A 14155-nucleotide genomic window follows, 5' to 3' on the forward strand; every position below is an offset into this window, starting at 1 on the left:
ACTGCACACAGGTCCCACGAAACTGCTGAGCCACAGAGGAAAGGAACACAAAACCATTTCACTTACTTGACACGGCTGCCAGTTCTGTTGGGCTTTTCGAGTCATGTTTAAAAGCTTTGTAAGCATCAATTCAATTTTTAATAATCAGGAGACACCACACCGCTCAAGGCTAGTGTGATGGCCTGGGAATCGGATTCAGAGGCTGAACCTGAGGAATCCCAGCCTGCACAGGAGTCCCCGCCTCCAGGGCCGGCTGAGCAAGGGCAGGGGCTTGAATCTGAAGGGCCCTCACCTGTGCCGGATCCTCAGGAGCAGACACCAGCTGAATCCGCTCTGGCTCCGGAGGTGATCGAGGACCCATTGCCTGCAGGTGCTCCACTCTCAGCCCCGTCAGGGGAAGGTGAGGTTGCCTCTGGGTCCAGTAACCCTCCAGCCTCTCCTGAGCTGCAGATGCTCAGGGCAGAGAGGCAGAGGGAACCACGTTTTCACAGGAGGAGTGCTTGCCTCCAGGCAAGGAGAGGCGAGTCACCTGTGGACCGGGGCTGCCCTATGCCTCAGGGCAGATAAAAGCCAGCCAGCCCAGTCCCAGGTTTCAGGAGCAACATTGTTGGTAACCTGTTCCTGCCGGCACCCTGTCCTGCTCTTCTGCCAGAGTTCCTGACCTCACCCGAATCCTTGCCTTGGACCCCGCTTCAGCCTTGACGGACAGCCTCCATACCACACCCTCGACCTCGGACTGGACTCGGACCACGCCGCATGGTTACTCCCCAGGACCAGCACAGCTAGCTTGCATTTCTGCCAAAGCATTGGCTACAAACGAAGTGAATAGGGCATGGTTGAAAGTGGTGTGGAGGTACCAACACCAGGGTTCAGAAGCAGAGAAGAAGCAGAGGAGGAGGGCAGGCCTGGACTCCATTATCAGCAGAGATACTGTCAGGTCCACAGAGGAACAATACACTTCACCATTAGAAGGGCACACATAACCTTAACCTGTTGGGATTGCAGTCAATCCGGTGGACTCAAGTAACTATCCCTGTAAACCATCTGGGAAAAGTTCATAGCTGTTATGGAGCAACCTATGATGACGAATGCACTGGGATCTTGATATGCGAGGCTGGTTCCCCATGGATCTGCAGATCAGACTCGGGGCCTCCTAGGGTACCGTGTTCCAGACTCCTTACCGGACATGTCAGATACACTTAAGAAAGGTGCATTATTTTTTAAATCATTCTTTCCCCTGTAAGGCAATATGCCTGCAAAAGCAGATGAGTATTTCTAGCCGAATGAGGGAATGCATAAATGCAAAGATGCATGCACATTTCCCAACTGATCCAGGAGTGGAATATACAATTGAACCAAATATATGTGTGTGTGTTTTTTGGGGGGGGGGGAGAAGAGGAGGGGGAGACTGAATCCTCCACTTCTCCTTCCCCTCCACTAACACATGATCAGCACAACTGTTGACAATCACTCAAGCTTTCTACTGCAGTCTATGATATTTAATAAAATATTCTGGTCAATTCAGATTTTAAAACTCTTCACTTTCCTTGCAGTGGGCAACATTAGGCATCGAGAGATATACCGACAAAGCAACAGAAGACTTCCAAAAACAAGGATGCTTGCAGGATTCCCCTGTCTTGTGAGCCGCACCCTGCAAACCAAGAAGAATTGACAATGTGGCTCATCGGTCTCTATGCACGGCAGACAAGAGCACAAGAGGCTAAAAATGGCTCATCATAATTTATTTTATGTTAAAATGTACAGCTTGTCTTTGCTTTATTTAAGTGACTGGCTAAAAAGGTAACATAAATAGTGTCACTGGGTCTAGTTTTATACATGAATCAAGCCACTTTTTGGCCCTTACAGTCACTCTGTACAGGTACAAAGGCTACAAAAAAAGGAAGCCATATAAACAGACACAAATACCTTCTGGTGTTTTTTTTTTTTATACATGCGCTCTTGAAGCTTCATTTGTTCTATTCACACGCTACTGCTCTATTTACTTTTCTTAAAAAATAACTCCCATATTTTATAAAGATAGAAAAATCTACAGATGGAATGAAAATGTAAAGTTAGAGGCATTTCCATAAAATAGCAACTTTACACCAAATTCACTTTTTTTTTAATCCTGCCAAGTATCTGGACATATATGAAAATGTTTCAAAAACTTGATAAACACTGATATGCTTTAATCAATAAGGTTTGTATTAAAAAAACAAAACAGTAAGCTGCCTTTTCCCCCTACTCCAGAGGGGATCTGCCACCAGAACAAAAACAGGGCTCACTTTTACATCAAATATTTACCAATCAAGGATGCAATCCACCAGGGCACTCTCTTCTGTGCCAGACCCATAGAAATTAACCATATTTGTGCAAGAGCACAGCTGACACGCGAGAATTTCCCAGTGGGTTGCACTTAAAATGTTTGACTCAATACTGGAATAACTTTCACAGCTTTTTTAAAACAAGATTTAAAAAATATAATTAACAAAAATATAATTTTTTACACCCCTTAAACTGGGGTAACCTAATCAAGGAGGGGGGGGGGGATCACAAATTAAGAAATGGCTTACTGTTAAGCACAACACTTGTACAGTACTACGAAACGCACTGTCACTAACAAAGACATTAGCGGCATGCGAAAGTGTCACCTTGAGGAACAAAATAGTCCATGAATGCAATGCAAAAAGGCATTTACATGGTGGAGGAGATGGGGAGGGGAAGGACAGAACAGGAGGAAAGCTCACAGTCCAGCACGACATCAGATATACTCCAAAACTATGATCCACGTTTCAAATGGGAGCAGGCACATAAAACATGGCTGTGAACCATCAGCTTGTTTCGCGTGTTTGCAGTACAATGACGAAGTTCTTCATCATCGCAGAACTTCAGTTACGCAAAAAAAAAAAGAGCAAACAAAGCAAAATTACAAAACAAATAAAACGAGAACACATTTATATAAGGCCTTTCGCTGCATACAGTTTTTTTTATGGTGCCTACAAATGTTTTTGCATTCACACCAATTGCTGGTTTTGAAATCGTATTCTCCAAAAGGACATCTTTTTGTGCCGGTCAAATCCTAGCATGCCAGTTTGGTACACCAACCGTCTCCCCTCCCCGCTCCCCCCAGATCCTACCTACGCATGTAAGAGCTATTCAGAGACTGTTTAGACATGCCGCTGTTCATGTAACCATGATGTGCTGGCGGGGTATACATCATGTTGCTGTGGGGGTTAGTCTGCATTGACTGCTGGGCATATGGCTGGCTTCCCATCATTCCCATTTGCATCTGCATTGGGTATTGGGCTGTTTGATTCATATAACCGTGGTTTGCATGATAGGCTCCATTCATCATCGGCTGGGACATACTAAACCCATTCATAGCGTTAAGGGGGTTCATGTTCATGTTTACGGAACTGACATTGTAAGCCGGAGCTGGCATCAAGTTCACACTCATGTTCATGCCACGCTGCATGGTTAAGGTGCGTGCAGGCCCTTGCATGGTCACTGTCTGCGAGGATCGCCCATAAATCTGCGGCTGGTGAGCTGCTGCCGCTGCAGCCGACGGCAAAGCGGCCGACTTAGTCCTAACCGAAACATGGCCCTTGCCAGGCATCTGCGTTTGCAGTCTTTGGGCATGGGACAGGCCAATATTGGATGTGGCCATGTTGCGCTGCAAGAGGGGTGGCGGCAAATTCATGGGAGGCGGAGTGAGGTTAGGGGGCGGAGTCATCGTGGTCTGGACCTGGCCTCCCCCTGGAACTGGGTGAGGAGACTGAGAAAGCTGAACGAGTCCTGTGCTACTGAGAGGAGTAGACAAAGAGGCACTATTTGCATAGGAAGTGACAGCAGCTGAGTGGCTGTAAGGCAACGAATGGTCCATAAGTGTGTTGGTTAACTGTTGCAATTTGGCAAGGCTGAAGGTGGCCGACGGTTGTGGGTAATGCCCTGCTGCAAACTCACTCTGACCCATTCTTTCATACAAGCCAAGGTTGGCATTGCCAGTCTCTGTGATTTCATTTAACTGCATAGGTGGGCTGAAGTTAGCAGCCATGCTGCACTGCGCAAGCTGCTGGTTGCTGCTCGGGGGCCTTTCGACAACGCAGCCTTGAGGCGACTTCACATTGCAAGGAGGGGGAGAGTTGATGCTGGCGTTCTGCATCATGCTACAGCTTCCATTCACGTTAGACATCTGTTGGGTCACCGCACAACTACTCTGAGTCATGTTGCTAGACGTGAGGTTGCTGTACGAACAGCTGTTTTGCGAGTTGTTGTTCCCACAGATGCTGTTGCCCATTGTAGAGTCATAGCTGCTTGGGTTTTCATAGTTTTCGGTTGTGCTCTCAATGCTACCCAGGTCGCTAAATCCACTATCGACGACTTGCTGCGAATGGTCGGAAACAGAAGGAACGTCCATCATGGGACTAGTTTCCATGTTCTGCAAAGAGGGCACAGAGATCGCACTTTGATCGGGGCTGATTTGAGCATAACTGGTTTCTAATGGAGGCACATTTGGACTATTAACAGAACGAACTGACTGGCTGGGATGGGACTGGACGGATGAGACAGGGCTACTGTGATCAGACTGCTGGCAGTCATCCAGTGTGGTCATCTGTGGGCTTTGGTCAGTATTGGTGTAAGTCTGCAGGCTTCGACATGCCTCTTGAGTCTCTACACAATCCTGGAATGCATCTTCCTGTTCTGTTGTTTCCTGCGTTAGAGACTTCACTGCCTCCACTGTCTCAGAGTCTATCTCCATGGTTTCAGCATTTGTGTCCTTGAATGCAGAATTCAGTTCATTACGGTCAGTTTGGTTTTTCTTTTCTGTATTTTCATTACCTGACTCAGGCACAGGCTCTGGAATAGCAGGAAGCTCTTTGTGCTCGCTGTCACATTCGGCTGCAAGGTCAACGCCACAGTCCATTAAGTCTTCCTGGTTTGATTTACCACTCTGTTCACTTGGGTCTAAAAAAGGCTCCTCATTCCCAAGTACATCTTTGAGAGCTTCTGCTGGTACTTCCTCCTGAGTTTCTACTTCCGTTGGACCCATGTGACTCTCATCCTCATCATCAGCATCATGATCCTCATTGCGAGATTGCTCCTCCTCCTCCTCTTCTTCTTCCTCCTCCTCCTGCTCTTCTAAATGCTCAGGCTCATCTTTATCCATTTCCGTTTCCTCTTGCAGGTCTTTATCTTGATTATCCACACTTTCCATTTCTTCTACTATGTTGTTTTCTTCTACTTCTGCTAAATCGTTTTCTGCTTGTTCTGTCTTGGGCAGCTCCAGATACTCAGATACCGCATCTCTCACTTCGTCCTCTTGTGGAAGAATGCTTTCAGTGTTCTTAACCTCCTCTGTAACAGCAGACGCCTGGCATGCGTTGTTTTCAGCTATCTCTTTCAATTCCTCTCCCAAGGCCTGATAGTCAGGCTCCATAGGAGTCTCAGGTGGAGTGTACAAATTAAGTTTAAAACCTGGTTTTCTCTCTTTGTTTTGTCTCCATTTGGATGGACATTGCTTCACGCCTTTAGGCCATCCTTGTTTACACAGCACAGGTTCAGGATTGTCTTTATCATCATCTTCCAGGACGGCTACATCCTCTTCTGCATTAGCTGTGGGATAAGGAGAAATGGGGATGGGGGAAAAGAGAGAAGAGAATACGTTTATCACGTTATTCTTAATTGCTTTACAAAACCCTAGTCAAAGAAAATATACACAGTGGTACCTCGGGTTACATACGCTTCAGGTTACAGACTCCGCTAACCCAGAAATATTAACTCGGGTTAAGACCTTTGCTTCAGGATGAGAACAGAAATCGTGCTCCGGCGGCGCAGCAGCAGCAGGAGGCCCCATTAGCTAAAGTGGTGCTTCAGGTTAAGAACAGTTTCTCCAGAACAAATTAAGTTCTTAACCTGAGGTACCACTGTCCTACTAATCATCTTATTCTAACCATCTCTGACAGCAACATGTTTGCATACCACCCACTTTTGGTTATTATTTAAAAGAAAAGCAGGGCACAAATATTACTATTAGGTAAAAAAAAAAAAAGGTAAACCTTTAGCTTTATTACTATTAACTAAACATGGAAATGTATGTTGCTTTTATTGATTGATGCATGCACACACACACAGGGATAGCTATGGAACATTTATCCCATTCTAGACTTTTGCACTACAGTCAGTTGATGTGAAGGGCATATAATTCATTTGCTACTTGTACAAATGCACATTTTATCTACCTCCATCCAATTTTGTTTTTGTTGGTTTTAGAAATTTTACACTGAAACAGATGAAATTTTTAAAAAGGGAAGCTACAATGGAAGAGAGGTTCAGTTTACAAAAACAGAAGACATATTTTTTAATGTATGCTTAGTGGTCTCATTTATGCAAAGTCACATTTGTTATCCTGTATAGTGATCAAATCCAGCCAAATAATTTTATATTGCGAGGAAGATCACATGAAGATTGCTTTGTGCTGTTTCTTACAGATGTAATAAACTAGGAGTATTTTATTTGGTAAGTTTCCGTTTTTCATCACTGAATGCACATTCTTAAGACATTCAAAACACGAGTATCATTTATACTTGTGATTGGTCAGATGTATTTCTGACCTACATATCTGACCAACCAACTCCTTTGAAGCTTATGAAGTACATGTCTGCCCTAATCCTAGACAAGTTTGAATATTCCTAAACTGCAAGGATAATGAACACCCTCCTTGACATTTGTCTTAAGAAAGCATAGTCAGAAATGAAAACATGAGAAGCAGACCTGAATTGCCATGTTCAAATATAGTGAAAAACTGCTGTAAAATATCTCCAAGCAGGTAGGTCAATGTATGTATGTATGTATGCATGTCACGCCAGCTCAGCAGAGGAGGAAGAGAGCAGATCTGAGTGTGGCACTGGTGGCCAGCTCCTTCTCCTCCTTTCACAAGGGGGAAGGAGGGGGAAGCAACATCCTGCTGGTGGCAGCACCAGGAGGAGGCAGAGGAGGAGCCACTGGCCATTGAAGCCGTGTGGCCACCACATTCAGCTCTGCCCCAGCTCCTCCTGACGTCAGGACATTGTGCCATGCACGACATTGTCCCCCCAATCACCCACACAAGTTGGCACCTCTTTGTGACATATAAGCCGCACTTTAACTTTTCATGATCGGAATTTGGGGGGAAAGTGCGGGTTATATTCAGGCCAATACGGTAGTTAAGGGGGGTTCGCCACACTCAGCTGAAATGCTTTCTAAATGCCAGCAAATTGTAACAAGCATGCAATACAGAACAAACCTCAGCCTCTTATCAGATCCAACATTCAGAGGACAAACTAAACTAAGCATTAAACTGTACAACACCTCAGTTTAAACCTTTCACTTTAATCAATGCTAACAGTAGACATATTCGCATGAACTTTACAAACACAAAGAAGGAGAATGGATCATTTTGCAAAAATTCACAAAGCTGTCTGGTTTTAGGGAAAAAAACAAGTGTTTCTTTCTTAGAAACATCTTTTTTTTAAAGATACATCTAAATCACTTGACATTTTAGCATCCAAAGCTAAGAAATATTATTCAGCTGAAGTTGAACTATGAGCTTTGAACAGGAACCCTTCAACAAATTTGAGTGCAGAAACCTAGGGCTATAGAACTAAATATTGGCACATCCATCACCAAGTCACGGAACCCAAAGGTTTCTTCATGTGTGACATTTTTCTTTTTTAAATACAATTTCCCTATGGGAAAAATAATGAACAGCACTGCATTATTAAGTGAGGTGTGGAAGTTTGTTTTGCCATGAGTACAGAGATCAGGCATCAGAGCATGGGATGCCTGTTCGTCATACACACCCTTGCTTGTTTCTACGCATAGTTTATCTCAATGGAGAAAAACATCCAATATGTTGTAGCCCTAGTAAGTTGGAGCAGCCTTCTCTGACTTGGCACCCTCCAGTTGTTCTGGGTGGAAGCTCCCATTGGCCCCAGCCAGCTGTAAACTTAAGCTGCTGGAAGGTATCAGGTATTTGTGCTTATACTGTACAGTGAACAAAACTTTGCCACATTGTAAAAATGCTCTTTATTTTTATTACCTAAACACTGCAATTGAGAGGCAGCACCCCAACATTCGGTACTGCAGTTCAACAAGTATTTCTTGAGCAGTTTCCCAATGCCTGGTAAGCAGTTCCTGCTAGCATATATATTCTTTATATAACAATGTCTTATTGTTTCCCATCTGGAGTATTTAATCGAGCTAATTTGGAGCATAATGCAATTCTTTTACCAGTAATTACATTGCCTTCTCTAAATATTCTGTCTCAAAACATATGTGCTGCTGGAAAAGTCCACAACATATGCATGTAAGAACAGAATCTTTGGGAACTTGTTCTTGTTATATGTTGTTTTTTGAGGATTAGTATTCCATCTATGTATTGTCAATAGCATTCTGCCTCATATATGCTAAAATAGACTTCAAGAAAAAGGACAGCTCTCAAATCGTAGCTGAAGGCAGAGAGGATAAGCCTGTGGCTTGAAGTAGTAGTAATGTGTTGCTATGGGTAGGCTCTCCCCACAAACTACAGACTGCGTGCTGAAATGGGCTCCTGAAAGGAGAGGCTCATATCCGTGATGATCTGCTGGGAACTGAAAAGCTTAATCTATGGCAAGATGATGCTACCTGATTCACCAATCAAGGCATTCACATGTGCAGAGACAGACAAGCATGTAGAATAAAAGTGAGCCTCTGAATGTTGCTGGACTCCAACTCCCATCAGCCCCAGCCAGTATGGCCTGTAGTCAGGGATGATGGGAGTCCAGTAGACCTGAAGGGACACAGGTTCCTCACTCCAGTTGTAGAAGCACATGAGGTCCTCCCTGGTGGGACTACAGGAGCTACTGTAAAGGTCTGGAGTGAGATAAGGGCCCAGGGAACACACTCTATTACACAACCATTGAACTTAACAATATCCTAGGGACATCTATGCATTGAGAGATCTCTGTGCCTGCATTGCAACCTGCATGATCTTTGGCTGCCTGTACTTGGGGAAGGAGCAGCTTCTCTAGGTGACTCCGACTGCCTATGACTACAAGGAACTACAGGGAAGACACTCTACTGGCTTGGAAACTGCAGTACCAGAGGGTCAAGTCATCTGAGCACACTCCAGAGACCCTAGAATCAAGAGGAAGACTGCCAGTTACCGACTTGTGGGGGTCCTCTACAGGAAATCCTTCAGAGCGGCTGCATCACATTCCTCCGACTCAACATAGCCCTCTGTTGATGTTTCTGGCCCATTCAATTCTATGTGAGCCAATTTGCATGCTTGCTGCATCCCGATTACCCAGTCCTTTTACCTGATTCAGAGCAAACTGCTGGCATGTGGCTGCTTCTCTCTGTGCTAGCTTTGTAGCTTCTGCTCCCCTGCACATTGGTCTCCTTCCTTCCCTGCCAACTAACAGGTCTGGGGAAAGTAAGGGAACGGGCCAAAGGAAGGCCAAAAAGAAAGCAGCAGAAAGCAGCCCACTCCACTGTTGTGCACTGGGAGCAAAAGCACAAGAGACAAGCCCTCCTAGTGAACACTGGGATAACTGAAAGATGATATAAATTATGGTCGGCCAGCCCTACCCAGTGGAGGAGAGAATATTCCAACCTCTCATCCACTGAAGGAAAACTGTTTTATTCTACAGTGGCAGGACCAAGCATTCTTCAATTTGAAAGAAATTTCAAAGGCGTTGGTTACAGAATATGAAAAGGAACCTTACAGATTAAAATGGCTAAATTGCAGTTTAAGGAAAGGGGAGAAAGAAAATTTAAGAAGCTATTCAGCCTTTCAATAAAAGCAAGACACAGGACTAAGTGTCACTTGTCAAAAGGGCTTCACAGTTTAAATAAGAAGCTGCAAAGTATATGTTAACAAATGGTACCAAAGCTATCGCAAGTCTGATTTCTTTGAACTGATGTGAAAACAGCCTGTGAAAGACAACTGGAAGACTCAATCCTATGCATGTTTATTCAGAAGCAAGTCCCGCTGAAATCATTGGGGTTTGCTTCCAGGTCTATGTATACAGAACTGCAGACAAAATCTATTTTGCACTCACCTCTGCATGGAGTATCATTTTGGTAACAGTGATTGTCTTTCTCCGGCTCCTCCTCTTCCAGCTCATTTTCTTCCTTCTCCTCGGACTGACACTGGAACGCTTCTGGAATCCCAGGTTTAGATTCATCGTCTTCCCCATCTATCTCACAAGTGGGCTCCAGCTGTGTCATGGGCTGCTCTTCTTCCAAGTTATCAAAGGGCTCATCCAAAACTTCTGTGGTTTCAGAAATTGTCTCTGTTGTAACACTGCTATTAATCTTTCTGCGTTTACGACCCCTTTTCTTTTTCAAGATGAAAGGTCTCTAAAAATAATGTTAAAAATGTGAAAGTTGGGCAAAGAACCAACATCCTTTCTGCTAAACCAAACAAGTTTTGTGATGTATACTCACGGCAGTCCAGCCTACATGACAGTTCAAATGTCACTGGCTCTGTTCCAGCTAACTCTTCTACATACATTCCTCTTTACAACATTTAAATCTCAATCTCTGTTATTCACTCAAAAACAGCTCTAATGTGCTTTGGGAGCTGCTGTGAAATGCTGACATCTCCATCAAACACTTTACTGAATAAGAACACCAATACCAGTACATACCACAGTGAAGAACAATGTGGACTAAGGCAACACCACCTACTGGTGCCAAAATAGTACCAGTTGCCTCAATGTGTATTTCTAATCTATTTAACTCTAGCTGCACATACAATTTAGATTACACAGAAATGTAACCTGAATATTCACAGTGAAGTTTCTCTAAATACTGTAAATATTGAAAGCCAACTAAAGCTATGCTAAAGACAGTTATTTTGCTATTTCGAAGTTTACAGTTTAGTGGATATTGAATTAATTTAGAATTATAAACTGTTACTGTGTGAGAGCAAGAGACCAAAGGGTAGTTATCTTTGTGTTATTGCCCAATGCAAAAGGTGTGACTATGCACGTCAATGTTTTAGCTAGCAAGAAAAAGAGGGAACATGGCCAAGACTAGAAGGTACTTCTTCAGACAGGGCTAATTTAGGACTGGGGTGAGACACATAAGACACATCCTAATGCTAATACCTAACCTCCTATTTTTGTGTTCCTGAATTCTACTATGCCATAGAATAGCATACTGAACTTTCAAAAAAACAAATATATGGTATTTGAATGGCAATAATTACAATTAACACTACAGGCAACCAGCAGAGGGCAATATTTTTATACAGCTCTTGATTTTATTGGTAAAAGTCTAAATGGAATGAAAATTATTAAGACAACATACAGGAAAGGCATTTAAGACAGAAAGGGAAATGTAAATGCTTCCACCCCCAAAATCAGATCTGAAAGACCTCAGGTGGAGTTCAATGTTGCACTATTATGATTGCTTAATTAGTGCAAGCATGTCCGCTTGTCAGATGGAACAATCTCCTCTCCTGCAATCTCCTCGTAAATGGATTTAGGGGGTGCTCAGGCTGCATGCAGGAGGGAAGCCCCACTGTGCTAGCAGGACTCCTTGAACTGGCCCCTCTAGTAGAGAAAGGAATTTAGGGCTGATCTGGAGAAATTAATCAGCTCGGCTTCTGTGAAATGGGTATTCAGAATCAGATTACAGAATAAAAATGTTGGATCAAAAGAATGGTCAGACTACATTTCTGTTTTATTCTCAACTCAAGCTGTTGGGCATGCTTTGTCTTCTGTGAAATAGATTATTGCAAAGAGATTTAGTTACTTATTTAAAACATATGCATCCCTATGAAGTCCATGCCGTGCAAAGTCCTGTTAAGAGTCTTTGGACTGTCATTGTAACAGTGGAGTCTACCCCAATTTAAAAAACAACTGACCTTTCTCTTCACAGCAAGCATCTGAGGCTTTGCCAGCCTTGGAGGAGAATTTTGACGATGCCCATCCACATCCTCCTCTTCTTCCTCCTCCTCCTCTTCCTCCTCCTCCTCCTCTTCCTCCCCACTGCTTTCTTTTGGCAGATCAGTGGTCTGCCCTCGCTCTGCTAATACTGTTATATTCTCTGGAGGTCGCAGATACTTGTTTTTAGATTGCACTTTTGCAGGCAATTGCCTATTAGCTCTCGTGGAGAACAGCTCTTGCTCTTCCTTTTCCCAGCAGCTTGCTTGTTCCATCAGTCGCTCAGCCTGAGGGGCAGAGAGGTTAAAATAATGGGTCACCGAAACAGTGCTTAGCTGTTATTCTTTTAGTTCAGCTTTTTAAAAAAAGTTACAATAAGTCAACCCTGATTAGTGCTGAAAGCTACCCAAGCAACAGCATCTAGGCCAATTCATCCTAGTGGTTTTTCTAAAACTGGATAATAAATCCCAAAAGGCTGCGTTTCATGGGATATTTAGCACTATTAATGAAGCAACAAATTGATTTTAGTTCTTCTAGCACTACATTACAAGCCCTCTGACATGGATCACTTTGAACAACTTCATAAACACAAAATAATTGATTGACACAATAAGCCTTTGAGCACTGTACCCAACTGGCTCCAGTCCATGAATGTAACAACACTTTAGAAGGGGGTAGGGGGCAGAATAAAAACTATTCCATATTGATCTTTCAGGTTTTTCAGGCTTTATACCCACACTCCAAATTCCAAGGTTTACAACTTCTCTCTCAAGCATTTTTTCCAAACAAATAGATAGTACTGGAGTTCACTAGCTTATAGTATTTTACTTCTTGAAATGTGCTATTTTTATATCTCAGCACCATTTGTGAAACAAGGAACAGAATAATTGTTTAATTTTGATTATTCCCCTTCCTTTGCTGCTCATATCATGTGTCAGAGCCATTCCCCTTCACACCAGATAATACAGTAATGAAAATTCAACACACTTTCTCTCTGTCCTATTGGCTATAATTCTAGGATATACCTTGGCCACTTCATGCCTTGACTACTGCATCCTCCCTCCTTCTGGCCCTTCCTTATCGCATTCCAAACAGCTCACCGTTATCCACAACTCTGCTGATAAAATCTTTCGCCACTCTCTTATCCTCATCCTTCTCTTCCTGGCCCTTACTTTTCTACTCTTAAAACAAAACTACCCTGCCAATTCTTTGTCCTGTTCCTTCTTGCCTAGAACTCTTTCTTAGAAGATTCACAATGCTAATTCTACATGGTATCGTTCCTCTATCACTCTTTACTCAAGACCCACCTCAAAACTCCCTCCCTCCATGAGGTCTTTGGCTTAACCCTTAAGGCCTCCCCCCCCAGTTGAAATAAAGCCTCATAATGTGCAATGACATTTGCTCGTATTCCTCTCCACAGGTTCATTTCCACTGTCTCTGCCTCACTTCCTCACCATTGTCTAAATTTAGATCTTAAGCTCCTTGGAGTAAAAGCTTTGTCATTTCCTTATGCTACTATGTAGCACTATCTAGATCAATGGAGCTATATAAATAAACCCAAGAGCATGCTGTGCCATTGCCCAGATTGCCGTATGAGCAGCTAGGACATCTCCTATCACTTAATATGCTACACCAGTTGTCTTACGACATATCCACTTAAATGTTTAGGATGTACATTAGAAGACTTAGTGTGTGTCCCCTATTACCTCTTTTTCAGCTTCTCTCTCTTCCTCTGAAACTGCTGCATTAGGAACCAAAAGAGGAGTCCACCTCAAGCTTTCTGGATCTACTTCATTCATGCGTGGGTTGGTTTTCAGTTTCTCCATGTGGTTTGAAATCAGTTTCTCCCTTCTAATTACTATAAATCTACAATTTAAACACATCAGATATTAAGAAATATAAAAATGTACACAAAGCAGATGGAAGCATATGTTTAGTTATAACAAGTTTCGATTTGGGAGCTTGCTTATTAATTAAATGCATATCTACCTTTCCATGGGAGTGTGCTCAAGGCAGCTTATGGAAAAGAAGCCATTTATGCCAGTCTATTACTCCCATTAACGAAACAGCCTGAAGTCTACAGTCAATTAAGATAGCCACAGAATCAAGCATCATAGCATAACTATGCTAGGAAGACAGAATAGGTCAAAACAGGTTCAACTGGTTACCTAGTAGAAACAAGCTTGAGGTTTGGTGAAACAGCAACAGTCAAATGAGAAGATGGGGGGTGGGAGGATGGATGA

General features: G+C 43.2%; 1 protein-coding gene and 1 long non-coding RNA gene across 9 annotated transcripts in view; one reads left to right on the forward strand and one right to left on the reverse strand.

The window, feature by feature from the left end:
* LOC308477715 overlaps positions 1–14155 on the forward strand; it is a 215395-nt gene that overhangs the window by 89362 nt on the left and 111878 nt on the right. The window lies entirely within an intron of this gene.
* Positions 1728–14155, reverse strand: part of KAT6B (lysine acetyltransferase 6B) — an 86880-nt gene continuing 74452 nt past the window's right edge. For all 8 annotated transcript variants that reach the window (XM_081006479.1, XM_081006477.1, XM_081006472.1 and 5 more), the window contains 4 exons: positions 13619–13778; positions 11894–12199; positions 10080–10380; positions 1728–5613 (listed from right to left, as the gene is read on the reverse strand). In XM_081006479.1, coding sequence (XP_080862605.1) covers positions 3134–5613; positions 10080–10380; positions 11894–12199; positions 13619–13778 — 3247 coding nt within the window. In that variant the 3' untranslated portion in view covers positions 1728–3133. The remainder of the gene's footprint in view (positions 5614–10079; positions 10381–11893; positions 12200–13618; positions 13779–14155) is intronic.

This window comes from Podarcis pityusensis (genome assembly GCF_964106645.2).
Source record: "Podarcis pityusensis genome assembly, chromosome: 5".
Lineage (NCBI taxonomy): Eukaryota > Metazoa > Chordata > Lepidosauria > Squamata > Lacertidae > Podarcis > Podarcis pityusensis.